General features: G+C 32.9%; 3 protein-coding genes across 4 annotated transcripts; 2 read left to right on the top strand and 1 right to left on the bottom strand.

Annotated features, from left to right (window-relative positions):
• Nucleotides 1–1,027: 1,027 nt before the first annotated feature.
• On the top strand, nt 1,028–17,551 carry LOC109796070 (Sec23/Sec24 protein transport family protein). Its single transcript, XM_020355697.3, has 25 exons — nt 1,028–1,186; nt 1,360–2,332; nt 3,333–3,566; nt 3,823–3,897; nt 4,450–4,548; nt 5,063–5,174; nt 6,348–6,475; nt 7,721–7,840; nt 8,662–8,742; nt 9,404–9,481; nt 9,616–9,708; nt 10,496–10,550; nt 11,291–11,367; nt 11,742–11,813; nt 11,942–12,025; nt 12,585–12,704; nt 12,793–12,861; nt 13,768–13,845; nt 13,992–14,130; nt 14,356–14,520; nt 15,059–15,204; nt 15,511–15,690; nt 15,970–16,058; nt 16,182–16,213; nt 17,204–17,551. The coding sequence occupies exons 2-25, from the start codon at nt 1,460–1,462 to the stop codon at nt 17,311–17,313; spliced, it is 3,309 nt and encodes a 1,102-aa protein (XP_020211286.1). The 5' UTR covers nt 1,028–1,186; nt 1,360–1,459; the 3' UTR covers nt 17,314–17,551.
• A 1,700-nt stretch (nt 17,552–19,251) lies between these two features.
• On the bottom strand, nt 19,252–21,411 carry LOC109797348 (kinesin-like protein). The gene is made up of 6 exons (XM_020357358.2): nt 21,062–21,411; nt 20,916–20,964; nt 20,713–20,764; nt 20,299–20,456; nt 20,033–20,146; nt 19,252–19,709 (listed from the first exon to the last, which is right to left on the bottom strand). The coding sequence occupies exons 1-6, from the start codon at nt 21,352–21,354 to the stop codon at nt 19,551–19,553; spliced, it is 825 nt and encodes a 274-aa protein (XP_020212947.1). The 5' UTR covers nt 21,355–21,411; the 3' UTR covers nt 19,252–19,550.
• A 302-nt stretch (nt 21,412–21,713) lies between these two features.
• Nucleotides 21,714–24,200, top strand: LOC109796595 (mitochondrial pyruvate carrier 1). 2 transcript variants are annotated; one of them, XM_020356290.3, is made up of 5 exons: nt 21,714–21,873; nt 22,825–22,935; nt 23,056–23,110; nt 23,204–23,339; nt 23,883–24,200. In XM_020356290.3, exons 2-5 carry the CDS (start codon nt 22,843–22,845, stop codon nt 23,920–23,922), a joined length of 324 nt encoding a protein of 107 aa, XP_020211879.1. In that variant the 5' UTR covers nt 21,714–21,873; nt 22,825–22,842; the 3' UTR covers nt 23,923–24,200. The 2 variants fall into 2 exon arrangements, with proteins under 2 accessions (XP_020211879.1, XP_082916442.1); XM_083060316.1 differs by lacking the exon at nt 21,714–21,873 and adding an exon at nt 22,007–22,029.
• The last annotated feature ends 1,143 nt before the right edge of the window (nt 24,201–25,343 follow it).

Genomic DNA, 25,343 nt, shown 5'->3' on the forward strand with positions numbered 1-25,343 from the left:
TATCATCTTATTAGAAATAAGTATTCTTAAAAAATAACAAGTTAAGTACAGAAGGATCGAGGTAGTTAGAAACATGTAGATCTAAGTTCAATTTTCATTACAATCATCTTTGTAAGTTTTCTTATATAAAAAAAAAACATGTTAGTGAATAATTTTAATTATAATTATAATTTTAAATGACTTAATTCAAGAATTGTGATCATTTTAAAATTGAGCAAAACCAAAAAGTAGGTTAAAATTTTGATGAGCCCCGATAGTTTTTGGCGCAAAATCAAAGTAATATATAAGTATTGATTAATAATATAAATAAATAAATATTTATCATATATATTATATGAGGATGGATCCGTTTACTTTAAGAATAAGTCTACATAAACTTTTTTCATTCAATAATTCATGTTCTACATCAAATTTCAATGATCAAATCGTTCAATTCAAAGTTCTTAATGCATAGATCAAATCTGCAAATTTTTAGAAAATAAAAAAGTTATTTGATACTTCATTTCATTAATTCAAATAAATATATAAAATAATTTTATAATTATTCGTCAATTTTGATACATTTATTTGAATTAATGAAATGAAATATAAAATAATTTTTAAATTTTCTAAAAATTTGCAGATTTGATCTATGCATTAAAAACTTTAAATTAAACGGTTGAATCGTTGAAATTTGATGTAGAACATGAATTATTGAACGAAATAAGTCTAGATAGACTTACTTTTAGAATAAATGATTTCCTCTTCATATTATATTAGTTAAAGTTGGATAAAATGCAAGTTAAGAAGAGCAGGAATAACTCTTAAAAAATATTTTTATTTAGTATAATTGCAAACTGAGTCCTAAAAAAGTGTATTTATTTAAGATTATGACAAAAATAAAGATTCACATCAATAATTAAGGTGAAGGTGAAAATATGATACAATAATTAAAAAATTACTGAATATTTAGAATCCCAAAAAATCTATTTGTACCTCTAGGCGATAAAAACATTGCGCAGGTTTGGAAATGGGAAATTACCCGAACCAAACGGCCCTTAAGCAGTTACACGTGACCGAAGAAACAAATAGGGAGTGGTATAATAAGCTCTATTTTCACGCACCATTTATCACTATCTAAAACCCCCTTCTCCGATCTGACTCCTATCCGGTCCCAATTTTGCAGATTCCACCGATCTCGCACCAGGTTTTTCCTTATTCCTTTACTGCATCGCAATTTGTTTCTGATTCGATCATTTGGATTTTCTCGATCCATTCCTTGATTGCACACTCTGCTCGTTTTTTTTTTTTGTTTTTTTGTTTTTTTGTTTTTAATTATCTGGAATATTGAAATGACTTTTGAATCTGCGTTTCTTGTAGATTTGGATCTTCATTTTTATGGTACCAGTTAGGTAATCTGGTGAAGCAGAAGGAGGATTATTAGGAATTGACCTTGGATTTGATTTGATTTGATTCAGCAATGGCTGCTCCTGTGCCTCCAGGGGCACCTAGACCCGGCAGTAACACAGCACAGCCACCTCCTCCTAATTACATCCCTAATATTAGGGGAACACCCGATGCACTAGCTGATAATATGCACAATTTGAATCTTAATCGCCCTCCTATGACCTCAAATCCTGTTTCTAGACCTCCACCCTTTGGCCAGCCACCGCCTTTTGCTTCTTCGGCTCCTACGCCAGGGATCCCTGGGGCCTCACCGCAATTTTCACGACCCGGTCCACCTCCTGGAGCGATGGTGAGGCCTGCAGGGCCTCCTACTGGACAGCCATTGTCCACATTACCATCAAATGTTGCCCCTGGAAGGCCTACTGGGCCACCGCCTGGTCAACCTCCGTCTTTTGTGTCAAGACCCCCTCCCAATTCTCTCCCACCATCCGTGGGTAGTGTTGCTGCCCCAATTTCTGGGGTTCCTCCTCCGGGTGGTTCTCCACAAATGCGTCCACTTGTGCCACCTCCATCAACTATTGGTGCTCGTCCAGTTCCTAGTCCAAGTCCTTTTACTTCGCCTCCGATGAATACTCCCCAAGGCCCTAGTCCAAGTCCTTTTATTTCACCACCAATGAGTGCTCCCCCAGGTATACCCCCTGCAAGTGCACCTGTTAATTTGCTGAATAATGGGCCACCTGTATTTTCTGCTGGGGCCATGCCAGGTCCCCAACGCTTTCCTGTTGGCAGTGTGCCACAACCTTCAGTTGGACCTCTGCCAACAATGAGAGCTCCTCCAGGCCCAGCTGGTCAACCCCAGCCCCCATATCCCATGGCATCTCAAGGAATAATGCAGCCTCCAAGTTCACCTTTTGGAGCACCTTCTTGGCAGATGCAATCCCAGCAGGTAGCTATTTACATCTGATCTTTATTGTATTTGAATGGTTATTATCCAAATTTTAGCTATTCTTTACATCTGATCTTTATTGTATTTGAATGTTTATTATCCAAATTTTAGCGACAATATTTGTTGAACGAATTGATAAAAATAATATAACCTGTTCTTGTACCAGTACTATAAGGAATATTCTTCTGCATTTTTAAAGGAAAAGATTTTGGTGATTGAATGGGCATAGGTTAAGCAGATGTACAAAAGAAGTTAAAGAAGAAAGTAAAAAAAAGATACATAGGACAAGATATTCTCTTATTACAGCTATTGATGAGCAATCCACATACTAGTATTGTTTATTAACCAATCACCCTAAGGATGCCAAGAAAAAAATTCACCGCCCTATGTAAATCCAATGGCACAAGTTCTGCTTTGAAACTGTTGAATTCACCTTTAACTAGTTAGAACAAACTATTAATGTGTCTTGCACATAATATGACTGAAACAAAAAAGGAAGCTATATAGCTCCTTTCGCCACTTGTTTCTCTAATTCATATATTTTTTTTTTTTTTTCGTTTCTTTTTAATTTCCAGCATGATCAGTGCTTGTGACTGGTCAAAGTAAGCACTTATTGTTATATGACTTTCTTCTGTTGCATTGGGTTTTAGTTTAAAGCACAGACACAATGTGATATGCTTTTTTTGTTGTGTTACACAGCTCTTCTAATTTGTGCCTCACATGGGTATGGTATATTGATGTCTGAAAATTATAAACCTTTAACTATCTTATGGTATTTGAGAATTAGTTTTTTCTTATTGGGGGTATTTAGACAAATGAATAGGCATTTGACAGTGATGAACATTTCATATGTACAATTGTCTGTGTGTGCTATTTAAGTGTTTTCTAACACCTTACCATGTCTAGTTCCCAAACTGTGTTTTCATATGCCCTATATGCATTTATCCACTTTTTGGAAATTGGTCTGGATTCTGATCATTCTAAATTATGTACAATGTAGGTAGGACCACCTCCTCCAGTTCCTGGTACTTCACAGCCTCCTAGGATGTTTGGCATGCCACCACCGCTTCCAAATCAATCTATGACTACTACTATATCACCTTCTGTTGGTCAAACTGGAGCCCCTATGGCAGGTCCTTCCAAAATTGATCCCAATCAAATTCCAAGACCTACTCCAGGTTCCTCAGTGATCTTGCATGAAACTCGGCAAGGCAACCAGGCAACCATTCCTCCGGTAGTCATCTGAATTATAAATGATTTTTTTTTTCTCTTAAAAAATAAATTAAAAAAAGGAAAGAAATGGCTTTATGTTGTTGTTTAGGCTTGCTAAATATGCTTGCATGTTCTTGGTCTTTGGTATTATAAGTTTCCTTTTCTCCTTTATTATCTTTTTCCTTTTATATTACTCATTTTTCAAAAGAAAAAAAAAGTGTAGTTTCTTAACTGATGCTTTCTGGAAGGTCATTTACATTGCATTTATTTTTGTGCAGCCTGCTACAAGTGATTTCATAGTAAGAGATACAGGGAATTGCAGTCCACGTTATATGAAGTGCACAATCAATCAGGTAATGTCTAACATAACATCTGCAATGTTTTTTAGCTTGAAATAAGGTCATGAGAAATGTTGGGATTTCTTGGCTTCTCACCTCTATTACTTGTTTGTATAGAGGACGAGCCTTGGTGCAGTGGTAAGGTTGCTGCCTTATGACCTTGATGTTATAGGTTTAAATATTTGAAATAGCCTCTGTACTTAAGGGTAATAGGATGTATACATCCATTTCCAGTAGACCCCACTAGGTGGGAGCCTTGCACCAAGTCACCCTCTTTTTTTATCACTTGATTCTATATAGTTGTATTTGCAGCCTCTATATTGTGGTTGCTTAGAAGGCTTTGTTCTTCTGAAGTCATTTTTATGATTTGGCTTTTGAAGAGTTTTTTTTTCTTTTTCTTAAGAAGATGCCTCATTCTATTATTCTGTGATCTTCTCTTTCTATAAAAATATTTGAAGTGAATTTTAGTCTTATAATAATTTTCTGATGTTTGTTACTTAAATTTGAAATTGTCATTTTTGTATTGATCTTCTTTCATTTGCTATATTCTTTTGTTGAATGGATCAGGTTCCTTTCACTGCTGATCTTTTGACAACGTCAGGAATGCAGTTGGCTATGTTAGTCCAACCTTTGGCCCTTCCACACCCATCTGAGGAGCCCATTCAAGTACTGGCGATAATTTCTTTCTTTGCAGTTTCTGCATCTGGTGTTATTTATTTATTTTTTTTGTTGAAGTGATAGTCATAGATGTTTTCTGTATTTGTATTTTGTTTTTGAAGTTAGGACTTTGCTTTATCTTTCTTAAATGTTTGATGGCCAGCTAGCTATTTTCTGTTTGGGGAAAAGTTGCATCCATTTTAAGGATTCGTGAACTCAGCCTTTGGGTTTCTTTGTTCTTATTGTAACTTTCTGTTTCCTTCTTATATTTGCTAGTATTCCTTAGGGAATGTTGAATTCTTTTTTTGTCTTTTATAAGGTTTTTCAACTGTTTAAACTTGAAACTAATTAGATCGGTGGCTGTTGTTGAGCCCATAACTACCGTCTTCAAATATGTTTTTGTACATCTATAGTGGTGAATGTAAACTATATTATACTGTTATTTTAACATATTGCCTTCAATGAGGAAATTGTATATATATTTTTTTAAATAATTTTTTGTGTTGAATGCCTACTACCATAGGTTGTTGATTTTGGGGAGAGTGGTCCTGTTCGTTGTTCACGTTGCAAGGCATACATAAATTCCTTCATGAAATTCATTGACCAAGGAAGGCGCTTCATCTGCAATTTGTGTGGTTAGTACTATTATATTTGCTATACAATTGTTCATCCTACTATTGTTTGTTGTCATATTCTATGGAACCTTTATTGTCATTGGCTGGTAATTTGGTAAAGTTAATCAGTGAATTTAGTGGTTGGTTGATAATCATTACATGTTTCAAAAGTTTATGCTTTTGATGCACTAGTTATTTATTTATTACATTAAGGGTGCATTTGGAAGAACTTATTTAGGCTAATCTTATGTCGTAAGTGCTTGTATAAATGTTTGGAGAAATTTATGAAAATAACTTATGATATATCAATAAGATGTTTTTAGCTTATTTTAATAAGCTCTCTAGGATAACCTATAAAACAGCTTACAACTTATATGAAAACAATTTAACCCTATTTCTTTCAGTTATAGAAACAACTTATACATAAATGCTTTTAATTAAGTTGATTACCCAAACACACTCTAAATGTGATTATTGTTGTGTATGTATCATTTTCCTTTTTTTCTTTTTGATAAAAGAAATCCTTCAAGAAAAAGAAGAAAGTGCAGTAAATGGAATTTTGGGATGATGAGTGGTCCTCCTTAGGGGGTAAAATGAAATATAATACAACAAAATAAAAAGAGAAAACATCAATGGAGTTGCTTTGTTCCTCTTTGTATCCGATAAGGAAAACCCTTTAGAAAGAGCTCGTGCCTTACTCCAATTAGTAGCCAATTGCATAATCTTGTTCCAAATTAGCTGCCAGGCCAATGAAATGTCATCAACTTATAGCATATATTGTTTGTTACCATAAAAATTTAGATTATTCACTTTTGCTAAAACCACTAAAACTAGTCACAAATATTTATTCAAAGGACTTAAGATCCATCATTCATCAAAAAGGATGAACAATTCCATTAAGAGACCACAGAAGAACATGTAAAAGAACAGGTTCTGATAAAGTATGCATGGCACACATATCAGTAAAATACATTGTGTTGCTTGTGATCCTACAATCTGCCATTAAGATGGAAAGTAGCTCTGATCAACCTTTTACTTTTAAAAAAAAAAAATCACTGGATCACTTTTACAAGTAACAAGGCCTCACTATTTCTCTCATTATAGCTTCTTTATGATAGGATTATTTAATATTTTTCTTTTTGTCATTATTGTGACATAATCAAACATTTTGTTGTTAATATATGTCTGTTACAGGATTTAGTGATGAAACTCCACGGGACTACCACTGCAATTTAGGTCCTGATGGTCGGCGTAGAGATGCTGATGAAAGACCTGAGCTGTGTAGAGGAACAGTTGAGTTTGTTGCAACAAAAGAATTCATGGTTAGTTTATTTGTAAAATGTACATGACTTTATGAATATCAATTTTTGAATATGTATTTCTTTTATTGGTTGTTTATCATTAGAAAAATGTTCAATTTAAATAGTTTAAATGTGCAATAATTGTTGAAATCGAGATTATATATAGTCCATCATGGTTTAAACCAGTGTCGTTAAATAGCCGCTATAGGCTATTGTATTGTGGAATTCCTTGGATCCGCAATGACAACTGTGTCCTCTATTGCGGCCGCTGTAGTGTCACGGTTGCAGCATGTATATCATATAATTGATAATTGATATATATCATATATTTTAACTACTATGCAACCTCCGTTATCTGCCCAAGATGCTATCCACTACATGATATAGCAGATTATTGGTTTTCTGCTATTTTCCGCAATCCGCAATTGATAACACGGGTTAAAACCCACTCATTAACCTGAAAACATGACTGGTTGACTGTTGTTCAATGACACTTTACCAAAAAGTTCAAGTTGTAGGAAAAGAAACTAAACTTGAATTAAATTGGCACTGCTTGGATGCTTAAGTGAAATATAAATGTATGCTAAATTGCTAATAAGATAGCAATTATGACTGCCTGAAAGTTGATATAGGACCATTTGATGATCTCATTTCATCAAAAAGGGTTACTGCAGTACCATAATATGATTAATTATGCACGAGGTATTCAGGTAAGTGAGTCCCTTTTAACAAAATAAGATAGTTCACTGGTCTTTGCCAATAAAAAGTTCCTGAATTTCTTTCCCGTGACTTGAGAACAAATTGGTGCTCTTCTGGGATTGTAGCTTCCCACTTATAATAACCATTAAGGGAGACCTAAATATGAAAATTAGGCCCAGTAGCATCTAAATAGCCTAAAGCCCAAATGGAAAAAATGAAAATTAATCCATTATTTCAACATCAACAACAGACTTATCCCACTAGGTGAGGTTAATCTTGTATTTTAACTTTTTAATATTAAGAAACCTTGGCTGAAATTATGAAGTTAACAGGTAGCAGCTTACTAAATGTTTAAACCTAATCATTATTGAGCAATTGTACTTTTGTAATATATAGAAAATCACTCAGTATGTGTTTGGCTTAATTTATTTTATCACTCTTTAACTTAAATATGAACTAAGCAGTTTATGCTGCAGTCTGGAATAAGTTTTACTTTTCTCTTATTCTTGTTTATTTTCATTCTTTAGTGTCTGTGATGACTGGTGTGCTATTCACTATTTTCTGTAGGTCCGTGAGCCAATGCCTGCTGTGTACTTCTTTCTCATTGACGTATCCATGAATGCTGTTCAAACTGGTGCAACAGCTGCAGCTTGCAGTGCCATAAATCAAGTTATTTCGGACCTTCCTGTGAGTTCTAATTTTAGACAACTTATCAATCATTTATTAATGACAGTTTGTTTGTTGCTCAACATTTTTGAAATTTTCTCTTATTTCTTTGGACTGAAACTCAGTGCTTCATTACACTCTACTCTGTTTAGTTAGGTACTTAAATTTCAAGAGATAAAACCTTAAAGATTCTTCCCTCCTTTCTCCACCTGCCTTCAAAACAAATAATGAAAGAAAATTACTGAATTGAGTGGGGTGATAGTAAAAATTAATTTCCCACTATATTAATCCTTGCACTTTGTTATAACAGCTTAATTGTCAATTTAATGATGTATTATTGTATCATTTGAGCTTTTTATCTTTTGTCCCTATATTACATGAATTTGTGATGCATATCTTTGATGGTGATCTGGTAACACAGTTAATGCTGGAAGCTTGTACGTCCATTTTTAAATGTTTACTGAGTTCAAGCTAGTTAAAGTCCAAAGTGCACGTTGGACATGCAGTGCAGGAATTGCAATAATAATCCTGCCTCCATTTTATGTGAATAAGAATATCTATATTTTTCTGCTTTTTTATCTTCATTATTTATAATTATATATACGATCCTAACTGAATGTAGAGCTTAAATTAAATTCTGTTTAGGTCCTAACTGAATGAGAGAGTAGGGAGATTAAAAGGGAGAAATGTTTGTGTGTATCAGATCTCAACATCTGACTGAATTTCTATTAGGAAGCTTTGGTTTTTTTTTTCATTTTAGTGTTTGGACCAGAGATTCTTACAAATATCTCATTTTGTTTGACATACACTTCCTAACTAAATTTTGTAATCTATTGCTACAGGAGGGTCCTCGCACATTGGTAGGAGTTGCAACTTTTGACTCAACAATTCATTTCTACAACTTGAAACGTGCATTGCAACAGGTAGCTCATAAGTACACAATTGAACATATTCCTATTTTCTGATTTGGAATACTTAGTTGTAAATTCATATTTTCATTTAGTTTAAATTAATATTTTATAAGGAAATATATATTATTTGTGAAGTGAAGGTGGAAAATTTGTTTAAAAGGCCAGTATGTTGCTTTAATTGAATGATTCTGCTTTTAGAAGGTAAATGACAGTGAGGATTTATATACCAGTTAATTGGTGATAAAAACCTTTAGAGAACCACACCATAAAAGCTAGCTATTATTGTCGGAGAAATCAAGGTCTTATAAACCCACACTTGAATCCCATACATCTAATGTGGAACTCCATGTTCCATACCTTGCATTTGGATCCTTACAGTTGGTGTCTAGGAAACTGAGCAATCATTTTACTGTTTTTGCATCAGTTTTTTCTGTTTCTGATTAGTGGAAACATTGGTTATCAATTATAAATTTGTTTGCCTTGCTTTTTTAACTTCTGATTGTTTTGTGATTTGTTAAATTTAGTTATGAAGAACATTCCTTCAAAACTTAATAGAGAAATTGCTATTTATTGTATTAACTAACTGGGTAATTAGTTTAGAGAAATAGCTCTTTGCATTTTACAGTTATAAGTAATTGATTCTCAGGCTGATTTTGAAATTTAAAATTTGTAGCCACTGATGCTTATTGTTCCTGATGTCCAAGATGTTTATACTCCCTTGCAAACTGATGTAATTGTTCCACTATCTGAGGTTAGTTTCAAATATTTCCTGCTTGCAGAATTTTCGCAGATAAATTATTTTTGGAGAATGTATTTACTTTGTTTTATTTTTCTTTGTTTAGTATGGTTTTTCACTTAATTGGTTTGCTTCTTTCGTATTTATAGTGCCGTCAACACTTAGAATTACTTCTGGAAAGCATTCCTACCATGTTCCAAAGTAATAGAACCTCTGAATCAGCCTTCGGTGCAGCCATCAAGGTATTGCATTTTGCTTTAAAGTTGTTCTCTTCTTTATTTGTTAATCGCTGAGATGGTTGTAGAAATGGGATAATTTTTATTTTATATTTTATGTTAAAGAAACATGGTAAAGAAAGCGTGTTTTATTGATTGATTGAAGGGAACAGAACATGGAGAGAAATTTCACCCAAGGATTTCCCCATTACGAAGGGTTTCTGAGTGATCCCCCTACCCTTCTCCCTAGTTATATAATTAATCCCTCAGAGCGAACTTACCGTTCTAACTGTTGAAACTAACTATGGAGATTGAACTTCTTACAGCCAAGGTAGTCCTCTGTAATCTCTGAGAAACAAAAGTAAGACAAGAACAGAATGAAAATGGTTTCCAGCTCTTCAATACCGTTGCTTCCTCCCTGCCCTAAGGCCCCAAATTATCACTCAATGACTAGATTCCTCTCACCAAGATCCTCCCCTCCCTTTTAATCTTGTCCCTCACCACTTTCTCATTGCTTTGCATTTCCCATTCATCTTGCCATGTAGGCAAGTTCATTACATCCCAAATCCCTTATTCCTATCCCTTACATTCTATTCATTGCTGAGTCTCTACTCTCTATCCCTTATTAACTTTCTAATTCTCTTGACACATGCTTTAGTAACCAAAGGATTAATAACAGGCTATTGGCATTTTCCATTATTTTTACTGTCCTCTCACTAAGTTTGACAATGTGACATGTTCATCTACCCTACACTGATCAAAATGTGTATGTGAAAATATGTTAATGCTTATACTGTTGTTTTTTTGCTTTTAGGCAGCTTTCCTTGCAATGAAGGACACCGGAGGAAAGCTGCTGGTTTTCCAGTCAGGTGAATTTCTCAGCTTGAGTATTTGTTAAATAATTTATCTTTTTTTTGCTGGCAAAAATAATTGTTGAAATCAGCATCCTAAGTGGGTCATGGTGGATGGGATATATAAAATCATGTTATATTAATTTTCTTGCTTGAATGTATTATGTATACATCTCCACATTGTTATGTGACCAATTCTTCTCCTTTTGGAATATGACTTGAGTAAAAAGTCAGCATCCAAGTTAGAAAGCTACATATGTTCTGAAATACACATTAGGGTTAAAGTGAAAGAATATATATAATTAAGAAAAGCTCTGTTTGGATAACATGTTAATGACAAAAATTGAATAATAAAAATTAATATGGTTGGTTGATGTGGCATGAAACGAGTCCTTAGTAAACAAACACCATTGACACTATGTAATAGCTTTTATTGTCATTAGAATCTACTCTTTCAAAAGTACTAGGTCCTGCCATTAATTGTTCATGCCATTAATTTTGATAAAACATCTTGAAACCTTAATATGATTATAGTAACATTGGAATTATTTTTGTTTGGCACTGGTTTATATTGTAACTTTTTTGGGTCATCCTTTAATCTTTTGTTTAGTTTATTGTCATTATATTGTTTTTATCTTACTCCATTTTCCCCCCCTTCTTTTTTGTTAGACTGTAGCGTGTTTTATTTTCTGGTTCATCATTGAGTATGTTTGGTTTTTCTCATGATTTTTTTTTTTTTTTTTTTTTAATGTTTGCAGTCTTGCCATCTATAGGCATTGGTGCACTTTCGGCACGGGAGGCTGAGGGTAGAACAAATATCTCTGCAGGTGAAAAGGTATTCATCTCGATTTGGTTGCTGAATTGTTAGATTCTTTTTGTTATAACAGAAAATATATCAATGTTATTTATGTCATTTCCTTGTTATAAGCTCAAGCTTGATAGATGGGTGACACAAAATGGGATTAATTCAAAACATATTTGCAAGTCCTATTGTTTCTAGTGATGAGAATGGAAAGAATACCGACTTTCATAGATGTAATATTTGAGATTGATTTATATTAGATAAAGTGAAAAATATTCATCTGTATAATATGCTATTCCATGATTTATCTGATATTGTTTTATCTGTTCTACCTAGTACCTTTTGACATTCTGGTGCTGATAGTTTTTGCATATTGTTCAATGAAATCACATTCTTGTCAATTTCAGGAAGCCCATAAATTACTTCAACCTGCAGATAAAGCGTTCAAGGAACTGGCAGTTGAATTTGCCGAGTATCAGGTTAATCTTGAGTACTTTTGCTGTGATTCAGGCATTGCCTTTTTTTCTGATTGATTTTTCTTGTGAGCTTGTTTGGTGGACAGCTTGATATGTGGATCATTTAAGTATAATTATTTCTTATGCTGCAGGTTTGTGTTGATGTGTTTGTCACTACTCAGACTTACGTAGACATTGCTTCCATATCTGTTATCCCACGGACTACTGGTGGACAGGTATACATGAATTTGTATAGCTCTGTTGTTGAAGTAAATGATTGAAGTGCTAGCCTTCACTGGTTTTCTTATACGAAATGAGTTGGAGCTCTGATCACTGTTTTTTCTTAAATCGATTAGACCTTTGCTACAAGGATGGAATGTTAAATGTTATTTTTTTTTGTGCTTTACTTGTATAAATCTCTCCTTTTGAAAATGCTGGAGATGTGTTTTAGCTACTTGCTGGAAATTTTCAATGAAGGAAATGGAGTTAAAGGGGGAAGTAATTAAAAATCATATCATAAATATATAACGAGTAGCAGTTGTTGTTTCTGAAGAAATGGGAAGCATTAACTATAAACATAAAGGGTTTTGCAATGGTAGCATCTTTGTTAAGGCTTCTATGATTGTTCACAAATCAAAAGTTAATTTCACCAGAAAATATTTATATACTTTTTAAATGTTCAAATATTATGTAATAATTGATAGTGTTTTAATTTACAGTACTTATTACATTCATATCGCCTATTTTTAATCACATGTTCTACATATTGAAGTAATTCACACTTTTTTTTTCCAGGTCTATTACTATTACCCCTTTTCAGCTCTTTCTGATACGGCTAAACTTTACAATGATCTTAGATGGAACATTACTAGGCCACAAGGTTTCGAGGCTGTTATGCGTGTGAGGTGCAGTCAGGTAGTCTGTATGTTTCACTTTCTTTGCTACCTTGTCACATGACAGACATATAAGCCTCACAATTTTCATTTTTTATTCCTTTTGTCAGGGTATTCAAGTGCAGGAATACCATGGCAATTTCTGTAAACGCATCCCAACTGATGTTGACTTACCTGGGGTCTGTATATTTTTCTAGATTCTGGATATAATTATATGCATGTGTATATAGGAAACCTTGAGCATATTTTTATCTGTGTACATGAACACATTAATGATTAAATGATATAGAGATCTGTTGATTTTTTAAATTGTATAATGTAACTGACAAGTTGATATATGCCAAATCACAATTCAGAATTTCTGATATAATTAAAAATATTTAAACTCCTAGAATTAATCCTCTTTGGAACAAGGCTATTAGAATTTGGGTTTAAGAGTTCCATAATCAATATTGTCACCAACTGTACTTTGTTGTGCTGCTGTTCAGGTTTAGTTAATATCTTTGGATTATGCGTGTAGATTATACAAAGTGATATATAATTGAAAGGGGATCCATATTTTGATTTGATCTAGTGACTTCCATTATTAATGAAAATTTTTCTCAGGTTTGTCATCAGGAAAATAATACTAACTTCTACTGAGATGATGATTCTTATATATATATATATATATATATATATATATATATATATTTCTTTTATTAATTTTCTTTTTTTATATGGCATGACATATAGAGATAATGTAACATTAAAGATTTCATCATAAGAACTACTAGGGTTGGCGATGCAGACAAACTGTTATTTTTTTTTTGGGTACTACATTTTACTGATTTGGCTTATTTGAGTGGATACCATCAATCAGCTAGCTAGGAAACAAAAAAAAAAGGATAAAAGAGGAAGGGATGGTGGTATTACTGAATTAGTTTAAATAGAAATATATAGAAACAAGATCTGATATGCTGTCCAGTCATATTTATATACTTACAAGTGGTCCCATGTCATTCATTCTTATGCTGACCCAAACTAGAATTCCTTAAATATATTTTGGTATGTTCAACCTGTGGTTTAATTTTTCTTTTGTACAGATTGACTGTGACAAAACTTTCATGGTAACTTTGAAACATGATGATAAGTTGCAAGATGGATCAGAATGTGCTTTTCAGGTATTTGGGAAGTTTACTGCTCTACTTTTTCCCAAGGGATTTATGATCTTCAGTTCACCTTATATCACTCTTGGAAACTTGTTAGTCACTTTGGGTGAAAATATTCTACCCATTTTGTTCTGATTATATATTCTTTTTTTCATTAGTGTGCCCTTCTTTACACAACTGTATATGGCCAAAGAAGAATTCGTGTCATAACCTTATCTCTGCCTGTCACTAGTATGCTCAGTAATCTGTTCCGCGCAGCTGACTTGGATACTCAATTTTGCTGTTTCTTAAAGCAAGGTATATGCATCATTTATTCTCAATATGCATCGCCATTATGATTATTCTGTTTTTGAAAATTGTGGTTGCCAGATATTGACTGTTAACAGCTCTATTTTGAATTTTGTTGACTTTATATATATTATATAAATGTTTCCATGGCGGTGTTATCCTCTTCATATTTTAGATCGTCTTTACAGGTATAATTTTTGGGTGGAGGAATTTAACATTTTTTTTTTCTTGTAGCTGCTAGTGAGATTCCTTCAAAGCCACTCCCACTTGTTCGGGAACAAGTGACCAACCTTTGCATCAACGCACTATTTTCATACCGTAAATTTTGTGCTACGGTGTCCTCGTCTGGACAACTGATTCTTCCAGAGGCACTAAAGCTTTTGCCCTTGTACACACTTGGTATGTATGAATGATATGCATTTCAGAGATTTTTGATGAAAAATGCTGTGGACCTAAAGATATTGTTTGTCATAGTTTATTCATCTGTTGCTTTCTACCTTGGATATCAAAAAGATCATTTTAACCAATTATTTATTTATTTATTTTTATTTTTTATTTTTTATATTTGTATGTTTTTACATTGCCACTCATTGATATGCCACTAACTAGTGTGATCAAAATTGGATAATACTGCATTTTAGAAGATACCATTTAGAAGAAATTTTCCTGCATTTTATTGGATTGTATTGTGGATATGTTTTCATGTGTTTCCTCTTAAAATGTTCATGGCCTTTTTGCATTATTTTCCTTATGCTGGTCCTTCTGTTTTGATGTAATTTTGTTTTCATGAATTGAGGATGACTTTCAAAGCTGATATACTTGTGCTTGATTTGTCAATAGACAATCTTGATTAATGAAATTCAAACTTCGATGATATGGTCTCCTTAAGAGGGCCTATACAAGTGGGTGCTAATTTCATTTTTCATTTATTTTTCAGCATTAACCAAGAGTACAGGGTTGCGAACTGAGGGAAAGATAGATGAACGATCATTTTGGATAAACTATGTTTCCTCTATCTCTGCTCCATTAGCAATTCCACTTGTGTATCCTAGGATGGTGGCTATCCATGATCTTGACTCAAAGGTATATTGGTTAATCATGTTAAAAGAATATATGATTATGAAAAACCATGATGTTCTTGTGTGAAATGCGTTTGATTGAATTGCATATTAGGAAGTACTTGATGAGAACTTGATAATGTATTGAATATTGAAAATGATAATGAATTCATATATTAAAAGTAGGCATGTGGTGCATGCTCTTTGATTAATATGAAATTTTTCTTGAGCATAGTAAGCTAGGTGAAGAAACGGGTTGCATGGTTGATGTTTCATGTATTTATATTACATCTTGAGAAACTGTTACTAATATAGTTTTTATATATTGCAGGAAGATGAAGAGTCTGTTATTCCTGCCTTTCTTCCTCTTTCTAGTGAACACATAAGTGATGATGGAGTATATCTTCTTGAGAACGGTCATGATTGTTTGATATATGTCGGAGACTCTGTGAGTCCAGACATTGTGCGGAAACTGTTTGGTGTTGCTACAATTGATGAAGTCCCTACTTTGGTAATTTTCATGCTGTCCTGTCTCTTTCTCTCTCTCTCTCTCTCTCTCTGCCATTGTCTAACAGCAAATTGTCTGTCAAATTCTACCCCTAGCAGTGGATGTTCTGAAAGGAATGTTCAATTTTCTATCATCATTAAATCATACCCTGGTGTATGTTAGGTCACATGACTCTTTAGTTTGCTGAAAGAAAAAGTTATTTTAATCTTGCTGCTCTAATGCTTTTCTAGTGCTTTATGGTTCAGAACTGGCAACGCTAAGTTAACAATTATGTTTTATCAGTTTGTATTGCAGCAGCATGACAATCCACTATCAAAGAAGTTAAATGAAGTGGTAAATGAGATAAGGCGGCAAAGATGTTCCTACCTCCGGTAAAATAATTGTTTTGACAACTATAGCATGTTTGATACCTTGTAAAACTAAAAAATAATCTTTCATGTGATTTAATGACTAAATAAAATGGAATATTTAAATAATCTTTTTAACTCTGGCAGGTTGAAGCTCTGCAGGAAAGGAGATCCATCAGGTCAGTGCATTAGAATGATTCTGTAAACCTGATTGCTTAACGCAGGCTGGATTTTTTTAGTATTAATTTAGAACATGAAACCCACATGGCTTCATTCTCCAATCTTATTAACAATGTTTCATTTTTTCCCATATTTTGAATAAGTTCACTGTTTGCTAGTTTCATTTGCATAGCCTTCAAACATGTTGCTTACTCTCTTTGGTAATATTTGCTTCTTGATCCGTTGCTCTATGTTTTCTTGTGAAGCATTGCTTCCTGGTACTTGGTGTCCGAAACTCGAGGATGTCCACTAGAGCATTAAGATATTCACACCTCCGAGCAACCTTTTTTTAAAAAAGAAAATACTAAACACTAATTGTTTTCTTTTTTGTTGATTTCAAATGAACATGTTATTTCACCATCTTTCATAATCTTTGGCATCAAGCATTCTTCCTGATTTTTAAACATGCTCAATGGTTCTACTTTTAGTTTCATGATTTCTTCTGAAGGTGGATGCTTTGCTATGTGAAATTTTTCTGGGTTGGTATATCATGAAACAGTACTTGTAATGTTGGTAGTATATACTGTTGATGGAATTTATGGTGTCCCCTTTTGCTAGGATTCTAGTTTCTTTGCAGAGTTACTTTATGCTTTTTTGTTTGGATTACTTTATAATAAAACATTAGCTTCAGTGTCAAAACACAATTTTGTTATGATAAAACACTTTTTAGCAATTTGAAATATTAGCTTCAAGTTCAGAAGCAATATGGTTAGCGTGCCAATCATGTTTTGACTCAATTTACAACTTGTCAGTTAAATTCTCAACGGAACATTTTTGTTTGCAATTCCTAAATAGATGCTTCACTGTTTACTAAGCTTAGTTGTTGGTATGCTGGACTAGTTTAGAATAGGAAGTATTCAAATAGAAGAAGGAAATTTGTAGACGGTTGTTATGGTTGTGTACATTGTTCTTGATTTTTGAACTTACAAATCTTATTTACTATCCATCAGGAATGTTATTCTTCTCATATATGATAGAAGACAAGAGCGCAGGTGGCTTCTCCTATGTAGAGTTTCTTATCCATGTTCATAGGCAAATTCAAAACAAAATGACATCATAACGAGTATATGGCAGCTTCAATTTTGCAAGCTTTTAGACCTAAATGATAGAGCAAGCCCCAAGTATAGGTGAAATTTTGCATATTTATATGCGCATTCAGATCCTCGAGTTTGTCAGAGGAAAACCAGACGATACCAGTTTTTGTCAAGTTTTGTTGATGTACATGTATAAGCTATAATTAATGTTGGTGATAGTTGGATTTTTCTGAGAAGTTTTTATTTATTATTTTTTTTGGATTATATAGTTACCTGACAAATCAAATTTTATGGGCAATTGTGTTTTCATGCGAAAAATTAAGAATGTCTTGCTGTCATTTTAATAAATTTAGAGAAAGACTGAGATAGGTTGAGTAAAAGAATTTAAGTAAGTTTGAAAATATTGTTCAACATGCATTTCATTTTTAGTTTAGCAGTGCTAGACAGTAGAAAGGTTCTTACACGAAAAAATACAAAATCAAAATGAACAAATGATGGGGAGAATAAAAATTGTTTTCTAATGAAATTGAAACGGGCAGTATTCAGATTAATAGATCACGGATTGCATAGATCTGTTGGTAGGAGAATATTTAGAGATCTTGTTAAAATTCTTAAAAAATGTTTCTATTAAAAATTCGGATGGAGGGTTTTGTTATGTGCGGTAGTGTTATCTTATTCTATTTGAATTAGTTGGATGTTAAATATAGTATTGAAAGTTGAAATACCATAATAATATTAAACTGAGTAATGTTAATAGTCACCAAATAGTCCATGTGAGGTGGGTTATAACGAATGTAACTTTTTCCTATTTTTATTTTTAAAAAATTACTTTAGGAGTTTAAGGAGAGTCTCACAAGCTTTTTATAAGAGTGAAGGAAAAAGAAGATAAAAGAATAAAAGTTCTCATGAAAAATTATAGATATTTTTAACATAAGTTAATTTATGTTAAAGAAAATTGATTATAAATTTTAATGACATCGAAAGTATTATAATCGTTGTCCAAACAAGAGATTTTGGCTGCCACCAAATCAACTGTGTTTTCTAGATAACAAAAATAAAAATACATCTTCCAGAAAATGACATTTCACATGATTTAAAATATTTTTTTAACGTTTATAGGTTTGAATTTCCATTCTTGAATAGTAGTTTTTTTTCTGAATTATTTTCATTATTGATAAGCCGCACAACTCTTCCTAAATTTAGAATTTTATTTTTCTTTGTAATATTTTTTATTTCTTGTTAAACCTATTTCTTAATTTTATTTATATTTTAAATCTTGATACCTTGTATCAAATTAAAAGAATAATAATAAACAATTTGAAAACTACTTTAATTTTAATCAATCCTAATAAATTTTAACATTGCAATAATAATAATGGTGATATCCTAATTTTAATAATTTATTTCTAATTTCTTTTGTCAGTGTTAAAAATCTTATTAATTTATTCATGTTTAATGTAATAAGGTTTTGTACTAATAATAAATGTTAATTTGTTTGAATTTTAAAATTTCCGTACAGTGTATAAAAAAACTAATTGGTATTTTGTTAAGCGCAAATTTTCATAGCTATTGACAATACTCTTTTAAAGAAGAGCTATTTTCTAATACATTTTTTTAAATACATTTTATTATTAATTAAAATTTAATGAAAACTACAAAATTACATTAGAAATTCACTAAAAGTAAAGTAAGATTCATAAAAATTTGTAATTTTCAACAAATTTAAATCAATAATAGTGTGTTAGAGAATGTCATTAACATTTATCTCTATTAAAATATTCAAATAAAGTTTCAATTCATACTTATTTTCCCTCTTGCCAGGTCTACAGCATAGATTTTGAATATTTCTCCTGCACAATACGGATATCAAGCGACTACAAAACGAGATTTCGGATGTGACTTCCATTTTTGTCCAATTCGCTCAACTCACTGAATTCCGGAGACTGGGCGGTAAAAAAACAAGGTGGACAAGAAAAATAAGCTGTCTGGCAGCAAAATTTATAAATAAAGCTCAAAATATAAGAGTATTCAAGTATTTAACCTAATAATAGTGTTTTAAGAGTACAACACTATAATTTAATGGTAAAAAATCTTAAAAAATATAGAGAATATTATTCATCACACAACTTTAAAAGAATAAACGGTTTTCCGTAGCATCTATCTCACCAAGAAAATGCATGGCTTCCCATGCCTTTCTTGCACTTTGATGAATTCTTTAAGCTGAGACACGATACATGAAAAATAAGATTGGTTAATTGATGTATTAGTAATCGTTAGGAATTCTCTTTGAAAGGCCACGAAGGAAACGGGTGAGAGCCTTTCTAGCCCCAATTGTTGCTGTCTCTATCTTTTTCGCCTCTTCTTCATCAGCAGCCTTCATTTCTTGAGTTAAGTGCACTCTACGTACAAGCTTTCGCAACTCCTGTTAAAGGTAGTTATGGTGTTATGTGAAGACAACATAGAGTGTGGGGACAAAATGTTCTTTTTAAACAGGGTTTCTAGTCTATTTAATATATAAAATACACAAACAAACACACATTAAAACTTCGGGAGTGTTTCTTTTGAAAAGCTGAGAGAGCAATCACCCATAAGTTTGCACAGGGTTCCGCTCCTGAATGGTTGATTTGAAGTAAGCTCTTGAAATTAATTCCCATATGATGTTAAGATAATGTATGAGTCACAAGCAATCGACATGATTCTGAAAAAATTTGCACTGTTTGATCAAGCATAGAGCCAAACTATTACCTGGCGATCAAATTCAACTCCCTGGACTGAAAAAATCTCATTGCTGATTTCAATGTTCTTACTGATCAAACCATCGAACCACCTTGTTACTTGAATATCAATCCAATCAGATTCCTGACAGAATGCTCCAAAAATAAGAATACACCTCGAGGACAAAATAATTAATACACAACCACTATTGTGAAAGAATGAAACGATAAAGGGTGTCATATTCAACTTAGTAGAGTCATGTCTAGTCAGCATAAAATTCAAGTATAAATGCATACCTCCTCATCCTCCTCAGATTCAGATTCTACCAAGTCATCATCTTCAGGGTCATCAGACCCTAAGCCTGTTAGAGCTTGCAGCTCCTTGTGATCAGAATCTTTTGTTGCTCTAATTAATCGATCCATTAACTCGGGATCCACTTCCCGCAGCAATTTTCCTGAGACAATTTATGTACGAAGAACATGAATCTGCACTGCAGAATGTACATGATATCAAATCAACTTACCAGATATGCATCGTTTGACAATTGTACAATAGTCTAAACTAATCGATCGCAACAAGTTAAGTTATCACAAGAAGCCAAGATGCATATATATCAAATACCATAAATGCATGACGCTTTCAACCGAAACATCTCACACAAAACATTACTGCTATTTTGGAATCGAAATGGTCTGAAAGTAATTAACTACCAATATAATTAAACTGCCTCCTCCTTCCTTCACGGACATCGGGTCCCAGTCTCTGCGGCAAAACAACAAACACTTTACCTTCAACAACAGACTCGTCCACCATCACATTTTCACAACCCAACTAACTAACTAAATAAAATATTCTGGTAAAACTAATTTCATGATGACTATGATAGAAAAGAATAATAATAAAAAAAAAATACCTTAACCAACATAAGAGCTTCGAAGACGACTTGGTCCAATGAAACGACCCTGCACCCGAAGAGAAAAGAGGGGAGGTTTTGAGCAAAGGTGGGGACTTTGTGAAGTGGGCACAGAGGAAAAGGGAAAAAGTGAAAGGAAACGAAACCTAAGGATGCGTTTGATTTGTGGGGCGGAGAAGGAAGCTAAGTCGATGCCCCACTTGACAGCGCGCTTGGCCTCTCGCTTCAATTCGTTGCGGCTCTTCTTGGCCTCGGGATCCGTGTCGGGGGAGGAAGCGAGCGTGGCAAAGGAGCAACGGTGAGAGGTTGACGGTGGCTTTGTGGGATGAGGGCTGAGAACGTGGCGGTGGTGGCGGGGAAGGGTGACACAAGTGCGGTGGTGCAACCATGGCCATTGCCATTGCCATTGCCTTAGAGGCCGTAACACTTGTTGGCTCATCACTCTTCAATTCTGCTACTTCAACTTCTGCTCACTCTCCATGCATTTTATCTATACATCTATTTTTTTATATTTTATTTTAATTTTATTTCTATAATCAAATATAAGCTTGAAAATTAATTATAATTTTTTTTTTTTTTGGTCCATGGAGTATCAGTGAAAATTAATTATAATTTAAACTAATTATATATTAAACTTTATTTATGAAAAAGAAAAATCGGCATAAAAAAAACACAGCATTTTCGGAGTGAGTGTTAATTAATTTTAAATGAATTCTAGATTAGTATGTGACCCAATTTCCTTCTGGGTCCTGAACAGGAGACACGTGCGTGCTTAGTGCTTACGCGTGGAAGAAATGAAACGCAAAAGGCGATGTCGTTTGAAAATGTCACTGTTCCAACAAATTCGTTAAGCTTAAGCCCTGCGCCATATCTACCCTTCACATTTGACCCCTTTCTTCTTCTCTTCCAAATTCAACGCTCTACCGTTTCTCATCTCTCTCTTCAATTTCGATTCCAGGTATCTCTGCGCTTCACAAATCTCTTTACTCATTATTCGCATAATTTCTGACCCGTGTAAAAAGTAAACCATTTTTAATAACTTGACCTAATTAAATCTCTTTATAATTACTAGGGAATAATGCTTCATTGTCTGTTTCCCTCGATTTTATTTATGGTAATTGTTTGAATCTGCTCGCTGCTGATAAGTGATAACTACTGCTATGTTTTTATTTATTTATTTAATGGAAGGGGTTGCGACAGTGTTGTGATGCCGTGTTTGGGCAATAGGAATTGCATATGAAAAACGTTTTTTTTCTTTCATTTAATTTGAATGGGCACTAAATAAATGAAAGAAGAAGCCAAAAAATCGTGCTTTTGTCTGATCTTCCTGTCACGTGTGTGCTTTGCTCTATAGAGAGAATAATCATTTAGATGGTCACTGTTTATTAGGTTTATTCTGATCATGGCTGCCCCTATGAATGGATCATTGTTTGTTTGGCTAGAGAAAACGTTTTCAAGAACTTCCAATATCTAAAGTTGATCAAATGATGTAGAGAAAGAGCGGTAGATAATTTTTTTGGGTATTCCTAGATTATGCATCTCGATAATCATCAATAACAGATTCAGAGGACTTATAAAACTATGGTAGACTTTAACGCAAGTCTCACAGATGAAATAGGTGATTGCTCATGCACAAATACGTGAAGCAAATTGAAGCATCGGTGTTTCATATTGTTTTTTCTTTCCTGATCTGTGAGTGGAATAGTGATGAGCTGCAACGGGGTGGATGATATTCAATAAGGAGAAGGATGCATGGTCATGAGCCTTTTTATGAAAACCACTTTGCTTTCTGATCTTATATTGTCATTATTTGGGTTTCAAAATTAAATAAATATCTGCATTTTATATACATTGGTAATATATTCCTGCTCTGTTAAAATCATCTTACAATTTTGTAATGACAAATTAGAAGTAGCAGTGGTATCAGATGGCTTCCTTCAGAGCATTCTTGAACAGTCCAGTTGGTCCCAAAACAACCCACTTTTGGGGACCTGTTGCCAACTGGGGATTTGTGGCAGCTGTGAGTTTCACTTATATGTTCATCTGTTTATATCGTTGAATAAGTCCCGCATTTATTTACGTGACAAGTTTATTCATAATGCAAAAGGGTCTTATCATTCATAATTTTTTTTATTGAAAGGGATTGGCTGACATGAACAAACCTCCAGAAATGATCTCTGGCAACATGACAGGAGGTTTATCATCTCTGTTCCCACAAAATTTTGAATCTTTTTCTTCACATATGGTCTGTTGCTTATTGCGTCTATTTTTTGTTGTTAATGTTGCAGCAATGTGTATCTATTCAGCATTGTTCATGAGATTTGCATGGATGGTACAGCCACGCAACTACCTACTTTTGGCTTGTCATGCCTCAAACGAGACTGTTCAACTCTATCAATTCTCCCGATGGGCCAGGGCAGAGGGGTAAGCAGCTTGCCTATAAGAAAAACTAAAATACTATGATTTTAATCAGTTATATTGGACGTTACTCTTTCTGATGTTAATTTTTCATGCATTACAAATGCTATTTTAACCTGTATGATATGAAACTTTTGCTACGAATTGCTCTGTTGTCTATGATTTAGATTTACCCGAATGTACATTTAGGAAACAGGGCCTTAGTTGGCAATACGTTGTGCAATCACAAATTTGCAATATCAACATGGCCATGCTCTAACATACAGTTTATTAGAATACAGTTGATTTTTTATGATTTTTCACTATCATTGACTCATTGTAGTTCTAGCGACTTCAACCTCTATTATGTTAGAAAGAGTGTATTATTAACCTTTCTCTTGCTATGTAGTTGTTTATATAAATTCACCCCCTACGGGGGCTGCTCCTTTCTGCTACATCTTTATTTGTGCTGGTCTTTTATGCATCATCAGACATTTATTTTATCTCAATGGAGTAGTGAATTTCAGTTTTTACTGATAAAATTTGCTTCTGTTACAATTTCTTTTTAAGGCTTTTCTCGGCTAAGAAGGAGGAAGCTTCATCAGAGTGATTTTATGCTGTCACTTTCCTCATTGAGAGTGATTTGAAAGATTTTGCATTTGAATTGCCGATGTATGAATAATTGGTTACTGATTGTAAGAAGGGGCTTGTGGAAATTGTAAAAAAGATTGTGGCTGTGCAAGGGTATTTGGATTAAAAGGATTGCACGAGTCTAAACTATTTGTTGACACCTCGTGGGTGGGTTTTATGTGTCTAACATATAACTGACCCAGAAATCATTAAACTTGAAGCATAAGCCAAAGATTTTTCTATTATATTATGCTGAAATCAGTTCCATTACAAACTACAAAGTTGGGGTGCTAAAAGTTGTACCGTGACTATTTATTATGTGTTTGAAAATCCGTTTGCTTTGATATAATCAGGAATTTCACTTTCTAATGCACAAAATTACTAAGCAAAGATTTGTAACTTTTATTTTATCGTTGGTTTGAGGGGCTTGAAACCTCATTCCAAACACACGCATACTCGTGGAAACTTGGATGTCATGGTATTAATTTTTGATGCCCTATTCGTTCTAAATTATAATTTGAGCACGAGGATTGAATTGGTTTCTGGGCTTAACCAAACTGCTATTCTTCATGAATCATGATCCTCTTTTAGCTGTACCTGCCGCATTAGCAGTCCTGAAAAGATGATTATTTGGTTAGGCTCATTTTTCTTTTTAGGCTTAATTGTGTGTGTGTGTGTTTTTATCTAGTTAAGTATTTAAATTGTGATTTTGCTTCTTAAATTTCTAATTGAACAATTTTTAATCTATCTGGAATCATAATTATGCAATTTTGACTTTTTAAATTTTAATCGAATAATTTTACTCTTTTATACAATACAATTATATTATTTTAATTTTTCAACTGTCATAATTATATAATTTTTTACCTATTTAAATTACATATACTATAATTTTTATTTATGTATTAAATGAAATGTGTTTATTATTATTAAAATTAATAATATATATAACATAAATAAGTAAAAAAATTATATAAAATCACATAATTTTTGTATTTAAGAAATTAAAATTATTTAATTAAAATTTGAAGGATCAAAATTTTACAATGAGAAACTAAAATTATTTAATTAAAATTTGAGAGATTAAAATTATATTGCAATATTTAATCAAATACACATTTAAGTCATCTTTTTTAATTATGCCGATAAATTGATATAAAAAAATCTTAAATGACTTTAAAATTATGATTATATGTATTGACAATGTTAAATTTTTTATGCCATCAACAATTAAAAAACATCATAGCTGTATTTTTTGAAGCACCTATCATAGAAGTTAATTTAATTAAGTGAGATAATTTAAAATTATTTGATAATATTTTTTTTTTTTTGCTATCAACGTAATTTAATTAATTTCCCATAATAAAATTATCAATTTTTAATTATTATATGACAATGACA

Source organism: Cajanus cajan, chromosome 7 (assembly GCF_000230855.2).
Source record: "Cajanus cajan strain Asha chromosome 7, NIPB_CcT2T_4, whole genome shotgun sequence".
NCBI lineage: Eukaryota > Viridiplantae > Streptophyta > Magnoliopsida > Fabales > Fabaceae > Cajanus > Cajanus cajan.